At 37.3% G+C, this 15,103-nt stretch overlaps 1 protein-coding gene across 4 annotated transcripts in view; it reads right to left on the bottom strand.

The window, feature by feature from the left end:
- Positions 1–15,103, bottom strand: part of Nf1 (neurofibromin 1) — a 254,271-nt gene that overhangs the window by 198,516 nt on the left and 40,652 nt on the right. For all 4 annotated transcript variants that reach the window (XM_076577606.1, XM_076577604.1, XM_076577605.1 and 1 more), the window contains exons 3-5: positions 13,065–13,148; positions 9,503–9,693; positions 4,468–4,574 (exon numbers count right to left, since the gene is read on the bottom strand). In XM_076577606.1, the coding sequence (XP_076433721.1) occupies positions 4,468–4,574; positions 9,503–9,693; positions 13,065–13,148 (382 nt within the window). The remainder of the gene's footprint in view (positions 1–4,467; positions 4,575–9,502; positions 9,694–13,064; positions 13,149–15,103) is intronic.

Below are 15,103 nucleotides of genomic sequence, written 5' to 3'. Positions count from 1 at the left end.
CAATTCTTTGCTTTATTTTTCTTCTGTGTTACTTTTTCATTTACAGTGGTGACTTTCTTATCCATTCTGCTGGCTCTTTTGTTTCTGACTTTCCTCTCCAGATCCTGAATTAAACTCATCTGCTTATTTGTTCTCTCTTTCATGTCACTCACTGATCATTTTTACCAGGAAACTTAAACTCATCATGTGGTATTTTCCCATGTTAGTATCTCTGAATACAATGGCTGAGAAAGAATATCCAATGGTTGAGGATATACAACCTTTTGGAGGAGTGAGTCATAGTGCCTTACTTTTTCAGGTTTCTTGCATTTCTGTGTTCTGTTTTATCGGGAGAGGTTCTTCTTCCAGAGCAGCCTACTCTGGAAGGCTCAGTCCACAGCAGCACTGGACAGAGAAAACAATGCACTCATGGAAGCCCCTTTTATTCCCCTCCCTCTGCTAGGGAGCTGCACAGCTGAAGCTGTGGTCTCTCTTCTATGTGGTTCCTCTCTCTTTTCAGCTCTCCTTTCACTTTCTTGATTTCCAAAGTGCCCCTCCCCCTCTCATATACACCAAGAGTTTAAAGTACTTGAGATGTTTCAGGCAAGTGAAGGTCACAACTGGTCACCTCAGTGGTAGCCCAAGTTGCCACTCTACATTATCCTTGAATGACAGTGTCCTCAGACTCAGGCACTAGGCATTCTCAAGACTGCATTTTCAATACAAGATTAATTTTATCTCCATATAAATACCATGGATACATTTTAAGTCATCTTTCATAAATTTATTATCCACATCTAAAAAGAAATTTTTATTTGGAAAAAAATGACCCTTCTACAAACCACTCTAACCTAATAGTACCTTAGCAAAACAAAACAAAATTTCTCCCAAGGACTTTTAAAGAAGGGATACTAGGGGGGCTGGAGAGATGGCTCAGAGGTTAAGAGCACTGACTGCTCTTCCAGAGGTCCTAAGTTCAACTCCCAGCAACCACATGGTGGCTCACAACCATCTGTAATGAGATCTGGTGCCCTCTTCTGGCCTGCAGTCATACATCCTGTATACATAATAAATAAATAAATCTTTAAAAAAAAAAAAAAAAAAAAGAAGGGATACTAGGTTTTACTACATTTACACAGAATGTTTCTAAAATAAAGATGAGTCCTCTAGTACTGATCTTTTAAGTGTCAATTTCTTTTTCTGGAAATACAAACAAGGGTGGAGAAATACAAATATAAATACAAATGAGGAAAAAACTTGGTCCCCAAATCAGTTTTTTCTTTACTCCTAGTCTTTGACATGAAATCAATGGCATTACTTCTCTCTTTAGTCCTTTTATCTTCTTTCATTCATCAGCTTTACTCATAAATGTGTACAATAATTTAGTCTCAATCCCAATGTGCGTATACTTAATTACTTCTGTTCTATGATGGGTTTTTCGGGGGTTTGTTTTGTTTTGTTTTGTTTGAGACAGAGTCCCATGTATCTCAGTCTAGTTAGTTCATTATATAGCTGAGGATATGAGGATGACTTTGAACTTCTAATCCTCTTGCTTCTACCCCTGAAGTGCTGGGGCTGCAGACATGCACTACCAAGCACAGTTTACATGGTGCTGGGGATTGAACCAGGCTTTAGGCAGAGCAGGCACTCTACCAACCGAGCTGCTTCTGCAGCCATGTGCTTTAATTCTTTATTGGATCTATTACTGAGACTTGTGACTAAGCAGATCTAAAGCTCCATTTATCATTTGGCTGGCCATTCTGTTCTCTGTCATCAATCCTTTCTCTTTTCTGCTTTAACTAAATGCTCTGTAATATTTTGTGATTCCTATATATAATTTCATGGATTTAAATTTATTGCAAAATGCTACATATCCTAACCAAAAGTTATGATTATACCTCCAAAATACCTATCACATTAACTCCCATGTTGCTCATTCTATGGAGACCTCTACCACACCCACATGCCCTCATTACCATGACAGAAGCTCATGTCATATAATCCTCTGCTAATCCACACTGCAGATTGGTTTCCAGAGAAAACATGACGATCAAAGCATAAGCTTCTTGAGGACATGTTCAAAATTTTATTAACCTCTCAATTTCAAAAAATTAATATGGTTTATTACATGTAGTTTCTCAAAAAATTCTTGAAGTGAATTTAAAACACGCTATTACTGTAATTATTAACCACAGAAAATTTCCATTTCTTTTGTTATACTCACCTAGAGATAACTTTTTTATTTACTATTTATGCATGAAAGTGCATCACAAACACGCCTGGTGGAATCCATGACTGCTAAGAGTCACCATGTGGGTGTTGGGAACCAAACCAACATCCTCTATGAGAGCAATAAATGTTAACTGTTGAGCCAACTGTCCAGCACCCAGAGTTAACTTTCAATGGCCTAGTTAACATTGGCTTCATAATTTATACACCAATCTGCATATATTCTAAATCTATGCTTAGATTCAACAGGAGAACTATGGGGCTAGAGAGATGGCGCAGTGGTTAGGAAACAAGTTGATCTTGTATGATCCTGAGTTTGCTTCCCAGAACCTACATGTGGCAGCTCACAACAGCCTGTAACTCTAGCTCCAGGGGACCAATACCCACTTCTGTAGTCCACAAGCACACATACAAACATATATACATAAATAAAATAATAAAAATGACATCTTTCTTTGAAACTGGGAAAAGTTGCCTCAATGTAAATTAAATATTCTTCTCTACTCTTATTTGGACTTGGAGAACCATCTCAATTACTTTATCATGGATTAAGCATCACTAAGGAAACTACTGTTTTAACCAAACCCTATTCATGGGTAACTTGGACTAGATTTATTTCCAAAATGTCACTATGATGGCTAATCTTCATTGTCAATCTGACTAAATTTAGGTCCGGGCATGTCTGTGAGTGAGTTTCCAAACAAGTTTAACTGAGAAGGTAAGGCCTGTGTGAGTAAAACTAAAAAACTACTTGATTTTTCAATAATAATATCTGAAATCGCTTTTTTGATCATGTTAGGGGTCAAACCCACAGCTTTGTTCATGCTATATAAACATTCTACTGAACCGCATCCCAAGGCATCATAACCACTTCTTTGTTGTTTGTTTGTTTGTTTGTTTTAGGCATTTCTCCGGCCCCATAAATTCTTTTATAATATTAATCTTTATAGTTAGCATACAAGTAATGAATTTCAATGTGTCATCTTCATACCTATGTGTTCTCATTCACTATTCTCCTACTTCTCGAGCTGGTTTCTTCTCCCCCAGTGAGTCCTCTCTTCACCCTCCTTACTACATGTAGTCAGTAATTCCATTTCCCATTTCCCTTAAAATGTCATCCTTCCCTCAGAATACCCTTTCTAGGCACACACTCTTGTATGCACACAATTTTAAGTATAGGTCCTGCAAGAAAAGAAAAGCAAATAACAAATCTGAACAAAGACTACTGACAGAAGTTTACATTACTGTCCCTATACAGATATACTCTAAAAAGGCAAATGTTAAGAAAACAAAGAAGGACTGGCAAGATTGCTCAGTATAAAAGCATTGCCACACAAGCCTGCTAGTGTTCAATTCACTGAACCCACGGTAGAAAGAGAGAACCAACTCCACAAAGTTGACCTCTGACCTACACAACAGCTCTATAGCATACAAGTCCTCACACATGTATAAAATAATAGTTTTTTCTGTTTGTTTGTTTTTGTCAGGGGGTGGGGGTGGGGTGTTTGTTGGTTTGTTTCAAAACAGTCTCATTATGAAGCCTTGGCTGTAACTCACTCTGTAGACCAAGCTGGTCTCAAACTCACAGAGATCCGCCTGCCTCTGACTCACAACTGCTGGGATTAAAACTGGGCGTAACTACACCTAGCTTAATACTAATTTTTTTTTAATATTAAGCATTTTGAAAACTGTTACACAACTATCAAAATTCTTAAGCCCTACATAACTCAAGCTCAGTCTCTTAGGAGACTCTTGGAAATTAAAACCACTGTTTGATATTTTAATATCTTTGTTGGGGAGGTTGTTTGTTTGTTTTGTTTCTAGAAATTGGGTCTCACTCTATAGCCCATCATGCACTTGAACTCTACATAGTTTAGGCTGGTCTTGAACTTTCCTTCAGCTGCCCAAGTGCTGGGATTATAAGCATGCACTTCACCAGCTCAAGACTATGTTCTTAAGCACCAGGAAAGCTAAATTGGTAACTTCTATGACTTAGAGTCACCTTAAGGGATCAAATTCCAAAAGACATAAACTTCTTTATTAAAAGCAAAAACTGTAGCTCAAGAAAACTTTCTGTGATAAAATTCATGTTCTCTATTACACTATTTTCAAATGTCCAAAAATCAGTCAGCCATGTGCATTACTGGCCATTTCACAGGAACACTATACAATCTATTTTGATATCCAGTTCAAGCAGAATTATTATATTCATAATACTGTGATTAATTATGTTAACTGCAGATATACATTTAAACCTACCCTTCAGGAGTCGTTTTAATTTTGCACAATCCACATTAATATACTGTAACAATTCTATATCATGGACATCAACATTGTCTTCTGAACAAACAGTCAACTCCTGTAACCTGAAAAGTAAAAATCAAAAATAATTTACTAATTTAAGTCTTAGAACAGTCCAAGGTTCTGATTCAACAGAAGATGGGTTTATGAATGGAGATATATTAAATAAGAACATACTTATTAAAAAACTAAACAATACAAGCAATTTAAGGAATATGATGAAAAATAATATGCCAGTAAACTTTGCATCCATATATTTAAGACTGAGGTTTGAATTGTATTTCTCACATTAGCTACAGCTCTTTTCGAAAAATTAGTTAATTCTAAGATTGGAGCCCATTTTCAAATGTGTCTAGGTCTCCCTGAAATTGAAGACAAGGAAATTAGCAAATACTGTAGTCACATCAAAAGTCATACAACTGTATGACTGGGATCTCCAATTGTCTTTTTTTTTTAATTACATTATTTACTGTGTGTGTATGCTTGCATTAGCAATCAGAAAACAAACTGTAGGAACTGGTTCTCTCCTTCCACCATATAGGTTCCAGGAATTGAACTCAGGTCGTCAGGCTAGCAGCATTCACCTTTACCTGCTTAACCATCTTACCAACCCCCTACCCAAATTTTTTCCTACAACTGAAACACACACAGTCAAAAAAAAAAAAAAAAGGCTGTAACTCCTTAGAGAAGAAACTCACAGGTATTCTTTTGCAAGTTTTAGAATCACTTCATTCTAAAAAGTAATAGTGGTGGAACAAGCCTCTATTCTGCATTTCCTATTTCCTATGTAGATCATATTATAAAACAATAGTGTAAATAATATAGGAAAACATATTTTACAGGAATCACAAGTTCAGCTCATGCCCATCATCCCAAGGACTCAGGAAACAAAAACATGAATATGACTGTGAGTTTGGGCTACACAGTAAAACCTTATCTAGGAAGGAAGGGAATGAGTGAGGGAGGGAGGGAAGGAAGGAGGGGAGGAAGGGAGGGAAGGAGGGCAGGAGGGAGGGAGGGAGGACAGCAGGGAGGGAGGGGAGGAAGGAGGGAGGGAGGGAGAAAGGAAGGAAGGAGTGGAGGGGGGAGGGAGGGAAGAAAGGAAGGAAGGATCAGAAGGGAAAGAGGGAAGAGAAAATAAAGAGAAAGCATAATTTAATGTGAAGAGCCCTGAGTTTAATTCTCCCAATCACAGAACCAATAAATAAATACATAAGTCCAATTTAAAAATAAAGAATGATAGCGCCAAGACAGATGTGGCAGCACACTCCTTTAATCTCAACATTCTAGAGGCAGAAACAAGTGATCTTTATGAGTGACAGGCCAGCAAGGTCTACATAGTAAGTGTCAGACCAGCCAAGGCTACATAGTGAGACCCTGCTTAAAAAAAAGTCCCCACCCCACCCCCAAAATAGAAAGTTTATTATTTGCAGTTATCATTTGCAATTAATAATACATCCAAGGATTATCAGCTAAGTAAAAGTTTTATGGGAAATGTTGAATAGTCAGGAGAACATCTATATCCAACAACTGATTGAGCTACATAGGAAACCTGTCAAAAAGAAAAAAAATTAAATATTATGAATGGTCAATTATAAAGAGATCCTGTGAAGTAACCAATCTTCTACATAAGAAAGTACAATGAGAGCTGAAGAGATGCTCCGTGGTTAAGAACACTTGCTGCTCTTCCAAAGGACTCAAGTCCAGTTCCGAGCCTCCACATGGCACCTCACAACCACCTGTAAACCCAGCTTCAGGGGACCCAATACCATCTTCTGGCTTCCACAAGCATTGACACACAATGACATACATACATACATATACACATAAAACAAAATAAAAATAAATCTTTTTTAAAGAGCATAATAAGCCTAGAACACAAGACCCTTAAGATAAATAAAGCTTTGCTATAATTTTTCATTGAATAAAACAAACAAAAAACCAAACAAGCTGTGTTTGGTGGTACAAGCCTGTCATCACAACTACAGAAAAAGCTGAGGGAGGACAATATCAAGTTCAAGGGTAGCCTGAGTTACAGTGCGAATTCTAGGCCAGCCGGAATTGGTGAGGCCTTTCTCAAAATAAGAAAACCACTGTAGCTGTAGCTCAGTGGTGGAGCATCTAAAGCCTGGGCTCAACCTCCACTGCAGTCATCCCCACACAGAGAAGAACACTGTGGACATGGACACTGGTGAAGTTCAACTTACGTTCACTATAAATAAATATAAAGCTCAACCTTCAGAACTGCTATTCAAGTCACTTGCATAGTTTGGTCACCTAGCTACAACATCCTAAGATGCCCCCATCTAAATTAAACCATCACAGTACTCTGTTAGTTGAGTTGTCCTCTAAGAAGACCAGCTCCTATTTCTGGTGCTAACTAAATGAAAACACATATATAATAGCTGTATGAAACATATTTATTTCATAGATCCCATTTCTGACTAATGTGTCCCCAAAACCAATGAAACTCTAGCCAGAATTTCTATTCTGGCAATCAACAGTGAACTACACTTGGGAAAAAAAAAATCAACGAAAGTTGTCTATACAAGACTAATGCTGCCCAATCCCATGGAAGAAGCCTTGGGTGACCTTAGGGTTTTCAAAGATGGCACATTTGCTCCATTTTATAGAACAATATACTTACTTAAAAACTCCATGGAAATGTTCTGTCACATAAATGTTAACAATCTCTGCATGGATAGACTAAGAAACTGTATTTTTCTTGAATGTTTTCTATATTCAATTTAAGCTACTTTTTCAGATAGTAAAACTAATCTAGTAGTAGCCTAATTGAAAGGGTTCTTATTGTCTGTAACTTTCTAGCATCCTATTTCCCTGTTCGTCACCTTGCTCACTCCATCAGCATATAGTGACTCAATATAAAAATGTACTTAGTCAAAAAAAAAAAAAAAAAAAAAAAAAAAAACGCCATGGAAATGTTGTTTTGTCACATAAACATTAACCAATAATATATCATTAAATAAAGTTTTAATTTTCTTTTAATAGTCTGTTAAGGTTGCAGGATATCATAGAATATTGTTACCGACCATCATAATTATAGAACAATCTTTTTGATTAAAAAGATTGCCAATCTGTTCTTCCACACTAAACCAAACATTCTCAGAGTTTGATGCATATTCTCATTCACCTTGCTAGGAACAAGAGTGAGCACAATTGAAGCCCTGGTTGGTACAACACTAACAAGTCAAAGATGGACGAACCAAGCCGACAAAAGGATTATTTTCTCTGTTTGTATTTGTCCTGTAGTCACTAAATCTGAGCAGGCTGTTATACCTTGTATTTGATCATAATTAAGAACCCATGTGGCAGTACTTGTATAAGAAAGGCAAACTGGGCTGGAGAGATGGTTCAGAGGTTAAGAGCACGGACTGCTCTTCCAGAGGTCCTGAGTTCAGTTCCCAGCAACCACATGGTGGCTCACAACCATCTGTAATGAGATCTGGTGCCCTCTTCTGGCCTGCAGTCATACATGCTGTATACATAATAAATAAATAAATAAATAAATAAATAAATAAATAAATAAATAAATAAATAAATAAATAAATAAATAAGGAAGGAAGGAAGGAAGGAAGGAAGGAAGGAAGGAAGGAAGGAAGGAAGGAAGGAAGGAAGGAAGGAAGGAAGGAAAGAAGGAAGGAAGGAAGGAAGGGCAAACCATTTTCATGAAAGCAAGTTACAGTTACTTTATAATATCATCCCACTGAACACCAAGCTAGACTAATTTCCCCATCTATAATATCATGATTACGATTTTGACTTATCAGTAAAGATTTAAACTGTAATTTTTATTTCATTTTTTCTACAATTCATTTTTAAATTCATTGTGTGTGTAAATAAAGGAAAATGCATGTGTACCACAGTATGTGTGTGAAGGTCAGATAACTGCAGTGTGGTGTTCGTTCTTTCCCGTTTTTACAAGGGTTCCAAGAACAGAACCCACGTCCAAGAGACTTTTCAGCAAGCACCTTTAGCTACACCAAGTGAATTCTCCAACCTGTTTTTCTTTCTTTTTTTTTTTAATTAAATCACATTTTTAAAAGTTTGTTTTTATTTTATGTATATGGGTATCTGCATGTATGTATGTGCACCACATGTGTGCCTAGTGTTAGAAGAGGGTGTTGAACTATCTGTAACTGGACAGCTGTGAGTCAACCATGCAGGTACTGGGAACCCAACTCAGGTTCTCTGCAAGAGTATCACATGTTCTTAACCACTAAGCCTTCTCTTTTACCCTTACATTTTTTAAAGCACTGGAAATAACTGATATACTGAAACTAATAGAGATCCTGAGGCCCACCTGGCTTAGAAATTTGGGGTCTTCCATTATTTGACACAATTCCTTAACTTTTTTGTTTATAAGTAGGAGTTTTTTATTTTGTTTTTTGAGACACGGTCTCTCTGTGTAGCCCTGGCTGGCTTTGAACTTACTATGTAAAGGCTAGCCTTGAACTCATTGAGATCCTCTTGCCTCTGCCTCCCAAGCACGAAGATTTTAAAGTTGTGAGCCACCACACCCGCACAATACCTTAACTTTTGAGTGGTATTAATTTGTTTGCCTGTAACTATCTTTCAACATCAGTCATTATGAGAATAAAAGCAAGATAGCATACTTGTGAATACTAGTGAATACTCAATAAATGGGACTGTTTCATACACACTTAAAACACAGTCCACTTTCCAGAGAATTCTACTTTGCAATTACTTCCTTCTATTTCTATATTGTCTAGATTTTGTTTGTTTGTTTTTGTTTTTTCAAGACAGGGTTTCTCTGTGTAGCTTTGTGCCTTTCCTGGAATGAAGTCTGTAGCCCAGGCTGGCCTCAAACTCACAGAGATCCGCCTGGCTCTGCCTCCTGAGTGCTGGGATTAAAGGTGTGCACCACCACTGCCCGACCTATTAACTACTCTTTATGCAAACAAGAACTCTACAAGTTTTTTACTTAATAACCCCACATGATTTATACACTAACCTTGTAGAAATGCGACTAAAGACTGCATTGAAGTTGTTGCAGCTGAGAGAAAACAAAACCCCAGAAGCAGAATTCCGAAGTTCGGCCGCATGTTGGTTTCCTTCACGACAGGTGTGAAGAAAATGGCAGATTTCTGGTAGTAACTGCTTGACCAGCATTGTTTCATCTAATCTCATTGTGTCCTTTGGTTGCTAAAATGGAAATAATCGCATAATTCTAAAACTTTAACTGTACCTGCAAACATTCCTTGTTATTAAAGCATACAGAGAAGCTGAAATAGAAGGAACACCCACACAGTCATCACTTGAATTTAACAACTGTTATCATTTCCTCAAATATGCCACATTCACCTATCTATGGTCAATAAAGAAGACATCTCCACCCTGTCATTGCAAGTGAAGCCTAATCCTCTATCCCGCCTCACAGGCTCCTCCCTACATCTGGTCACTTCCTGTTTATCAGTTGACCCTCCACTTTTGGTAAACCTGCAGTTCTCTGTGAGTTCTCAATGGACTATATTCTTACTCACTAGTAAATACATTGTATCATTTGTCTTTATCATCCAGAGAAATTCTTAGGTAGGGATCCCACTGCCTTTGTACAATCTTACAAAACACATATTATACCCTATAAATAATACTGAGTTAAATCACTTCAAAGTAAGTTATAAATATAATATTTCAGCCCTTATGTATATCAGCTTATCTTAATGAAGATATTCTCCTATGTAACTTCAACATTAATTACATACAAAAAATAATACCATTCCATGTATCATCTAATACCCAACCTATATTATATGACATTGAAAATGTCTTCCATGGTTTTTTATTCAATGAGGATCCAAAAATAATTCACAGATTACAACATGACTATTCTGTTTTTTCAGTTTTTTATTCTAGCGTAATTTCCCCCATACACTATATATATATATATATATATATATATATATATATAATTTTTACATTCCATGAAATTAACTTTGAAAACTGTGCCAATTGTCTTACAGATTATTTGATTATTTCCTAGGTGGCCTAACTTACTAACCAGAAACAGTTCTAGGGATATGGTTCAGTGGTATATGTACAAGGCCCTGAATATAATCTCTTAACTCACAAGCAAGAAAAGAAACCAGAAACCAGAAGTCATTTCAAGAGCAGACCAAGTCAAACTAGTATGTATTTTATAACATTATACAAGGTATACCATGGAAAGTCAACATCATTTGAATTAGGTTATCTCCAAAGAGTATGAGCAATCACTCTCCAAGATACATTACCTCTCAATCAAAAACGTTAATGAAGAAAAAGTTGTGGGAACTTAAAGAGGCAATACACCATCCTACCCAACTCAATCATGGGTGTGCCTGATATATGAGAAATTACAAAGTACTAAGACCTCTGCCAAGTTAAAAATGTCCAGCCTCCAATTCCACCCTACTATATAATAATGTTTCTGTTCTTCTACTCCATTTTACAAGTTAACAGGGGACACCAAGCTAAAACAGTTCCCATCATTTTAAGTGTAAAACTTACAAATACTGCCCAACAATTTTGGAATATGGCCAGAGGGCAGTAAGTGTTTAAAATATTGGGGGCTGGAGATGGCTCAGTGGTTAGGAGCACTTGTTCTTGCAGAGGATCTGAGTTCAGTTGTCAGCACCCATATGGTGGCCCACAACCATCTGGAATTCTAGTCACAGGGGATCTGATACCCTCTTTTGACCTCCTCAGGCACTAGGCATGCACATGGTACATATACTTACACACATGCAGATGAAACACTCATATACATAAAATAAATACATCTAAAATTTTTCAGGTTTTGATATCTGCTGAGCTGGCAGGATGGCTCCACGAACCTGGTAACCCAAGTTCAATCCCTAAAACTCATGTAAAAGCAAGAGAGAACCGACTGATCTACACAGGCACACCATGGAATGCATGCCCCCAACACACACACACAATAATACATAAGTAAAAAAATACTTTGGAAGCTAGAGATTTGTCCTAGTGGTTGGGAGCATGCACTGTCCTTGCAAAGGTCCTGAGATCAGTTCCCAGCACCCATGCTGGATGGGCCACAACCACCTGTAACTCCAGCTCCATGGAGATCTGGAGTCTCTGATCTCTGAGTGCACCTACACTCATGTGCATAGACCCATCTGCAAACATACACATATGCATAATTAAAAAATAAAAAAATGAATTATCTTAAAAATTTTAATAAATACTATGCTTAGATTTTTTTTTTCTTTCTTTCTGGCCCACAGCCTACCTGGAGAAAAGGTTTATTTATGAATGTGAACTTTTTGGTGTTTTTTTTTTTCTAATTCCTTGCCTAATCCTTGCCACTTCTAACATTCTTTCTCTTCTCAACAACACAATCAGTCCTCATATAAAAATCTCTTCTTTCTTGAGGCTAGAGAGATGGCTCAGTGGTGAGGAGCACTTACTGCTCTTGCAGAGGATCTGAACTCGACTCTCGGCATTCATGGCAGTTCACAACCACCAGTAACTCCAGCCAGGGAGAGCTGACCCCTCTTCTGCTCTGCAGGCACCAGTCCCACACATGGTGCACATATACACAAGCAGGCAAAGCACTCATTCACATAAAGTATCTACAAACACTTGCTTTAAATCTCTTTCCCCTAGATTTACTGTAGAGAATGCTAACATATAAATAAAGAGAAGCTATGCTGAATAAAAGCAAAATTCTGGCTCAGCGGTGGTGGCACAAAGAAACCATGTCTCAAAAAAACAAAACGAAACAAAACAAACTGAAAAAAGCAAAATTATGTATCCTATGCCAAATAAAATGCATTAACTAACATATAGGGCATAGACAATTTTAAAGCAGAAATCTTCATTTATGTATTTACATAAACATCTACCCGTGTTTTCTACCCATGTTTGGGAAAGAATTAAGGTTAGTGAGTAATATAAACACTTTCTACAGCAGAAAATGTCTTGAAAAAAGTTCAAATAAAGTCATAATTGAAATAAATAGTCAGCCTCTTAGAGGGAACCTGGGAAAGAACTGTATGGTACTAAGTGTCTCCTCTATATACCTGCTACAAATGCTCAAATGTACACAAGTGTTCTGTAGCAGCTATCCTCAGAAGGACAGATTCCATTGTCAAGATCTGGGTAAAGTGGAAACCATACTCATAAAGGAGGGAAAATATGATTGCCCTTGCTCTTTGGAATCACATTCTTCCAGCTGCACAATGCCACAAGGCTAATAAGATGTGAGAAATTAATTAAACCAAATAGTGATTTCTTCATAAAAATCTTTTCTTAAAAAAAAAAAAATCTTAGAAACAAAAATGGGGCTCAAACAACAGCTTAAGTAAACTTAAATATCTATGTAATTTACAAAAAGTGATAATTTTTTCTAAATTCTGCACCACCAGGTCAACTGTATTAACAAAATTTATATCCATCTATCTTAGACAAAGACTCTTCGTGTGTCCTCAGTGTCCATACTGACCTTTTGGTACTCAGATTATTCTCAAGATTGACTTCACAGAACCTGCTTACTTTAGAATGAATTTACTTACCCCTGCAAGGCATTTTTCCAGTGTATCCAATATAATCAACTGAGAGAGATACAAATTTTTTTCAGCAGCTTCTCCAAATATCCTCTAAAAGAAAAATATAACCAGAGAATTTGATTAACATTCCACTCACTACAAATTAGCACATATGGAATATAGAAGACTAAAGATCAGCAGGGCAGTGGCAGTGGTGCACATCTTTAATCCCAGCACCTGGAAGGCAGTGGCAGGTGGAGCTCTGTGAGGTCAAAGCCACACTGGCCTACAGAGCTAGTTCCAGGATAGTTAAGGCAACAGAGAACCCATCTAGAAAAACCAAAACAAAATAATTTAAAAATTAAAAAAAGACTGAAGATCAAAAAAATTATTAATCTTCCATTTTGTCTTCTACATTCAATGATATTTGTTTGTTTGTTTTTTTGGTTTTTCGAGATAGGGTTTCTCTGTGTAGTTTTGGTGCCTGTCCTGAATCTCACTCTTTAGACCAGGCTGGCATCAAACTCACAGAGATCACCTGGTTCTGCCTCCTGAGTGCTGGGATTAAAGGCATGAGCCACCACCACCCCGCCATTCAATGATATTTAAGTCTATTATTTCTTTTTTTTTTTTTTTCCTTTTCTTTTTTGGTTTTTCGAGACAGGGTTTCTCTGTGTAGCTTTGTGGCTTTTCCTGGAACTCACTTGGTAGCCGAGGTTGGCCTCGAACTCACAGAAATCCGCCTGGCTCTGCCTCCTGAGTGCTGGGATTAAAGGTGTGTGCCACCACCGCCCGGCCTATTATTTCTTACTTTACCCTAATACTCAAAAAATAAATTCTTGGGTAAATAGAAATAGAGGCATTTACTAAAGCCTGCCATTAGCTACCTAACAGTAAAACATGCTGCTTTATGTTTTTAAAATATCTATGATTGGCCAGTCATGGTAGGAAAACACTGGTAATCCCAACACTATGGAATAGTGTCCAGAAGTTTAGAAGCTCAAGTCTAGTCCTAGGGACATAGCAAGTTCAAGGCCAGCCCAGGCTACATGATAAAAAAAAAAAAAAAAACATGGAAGGAAGAAGGGAGGGGATAAAGGGAGTGGGTAAGGTGGTAATGAATCAATGAGAATTAAAAATAATTCATTAGTTAGAGGTCTGTACCAGTCTTACATTAAGCATTTAACTATCCCTTCCTACTACAAAACAATTATTTCTTAATTCTTATCAAAACAGAATGTTACTACATCACTAACAGTGACTCTTAAGCATTCGTTACTTTCAAACTGAACTCTATATCATCTATCTACTTACTAACAAGAGACTATTGTTTTCATAGTATAATTTTTCTTTTAAATTTTTCTATTTTTGTCGGGTGGTGGTGTCACACACCATCAACCCCAGCATTTGGGAGGCAGAGGCAGGCAGGAACTCTGTGAGTTTGAGGCCAGCCTGGTCTACAGAGCAAGTCCTAATACAGCCAGGACTACACAGAGAACCCCAGTATCTAAAAAAATAAATAAATAACTTTCTATTTTTGTTTTATTTTTATTGTATGTGTTTGATGCATGTCTTAGTGTGAGTGTGGGCTCATCATGGTGCCTACATGGAGGTCAGAGGACAGACAACTTTTGGGAGTTGGTTCTACCTTCAATCAATGTATGAGCCATCTCAGAGGCCCTTTAACTTTTCAGTGAGTTCTAAGTGAATGCCAACATCACAATAGTTTTAAAGATGATCCCCAATATAAAAATACTGCAGTATAACTGGGAATGTAGTCATATATCATACATAAAATTCTATTACTGTGTTCCACAGTGGGCAAAAAGAGCTACAGCAAAATATTAAATGCATCATGTAAGTAACTTTACCTTTTTATAAAAGGTCCTATGTTTTTAGGGGGAAATTTTTTTTCTTTCTTTTTTTTTCCGGTTTTTTGAGACAGAGTTTCTCCGTGTAGTTTTGGTGCCTGTCCTGGAACTCACTCTGTAGACCAGGCTGGCCTCGAACTCACAGAGATCTGCCTGGCTCTGCCTCCCAAGTGCTGGGATTAAAGATGTGTGTCA

This window comes from Peromyscus maniculatus, chromosome 8 (genome assembly GCF_049852395.1).
Source record: "Peromyscus maniculatus bairdii isolate BWxNUB_F1_BW_parent chromosome 8, HU_Pman_BW_mat_3.1, whole genome shotgun sequence".
Classification (NCBI taxonomy): domain Eukaryota; kingdom Metazoa; phylum Chordata; class Mammalia; order Rodentia; family Cricetidae; genus Peromyscus; species Peromyscus maniculatus.
Note: the sequence above shows the minus strand (reverse complement) of the source record. Positions and strands in the feature narration are given on the sequence as shown.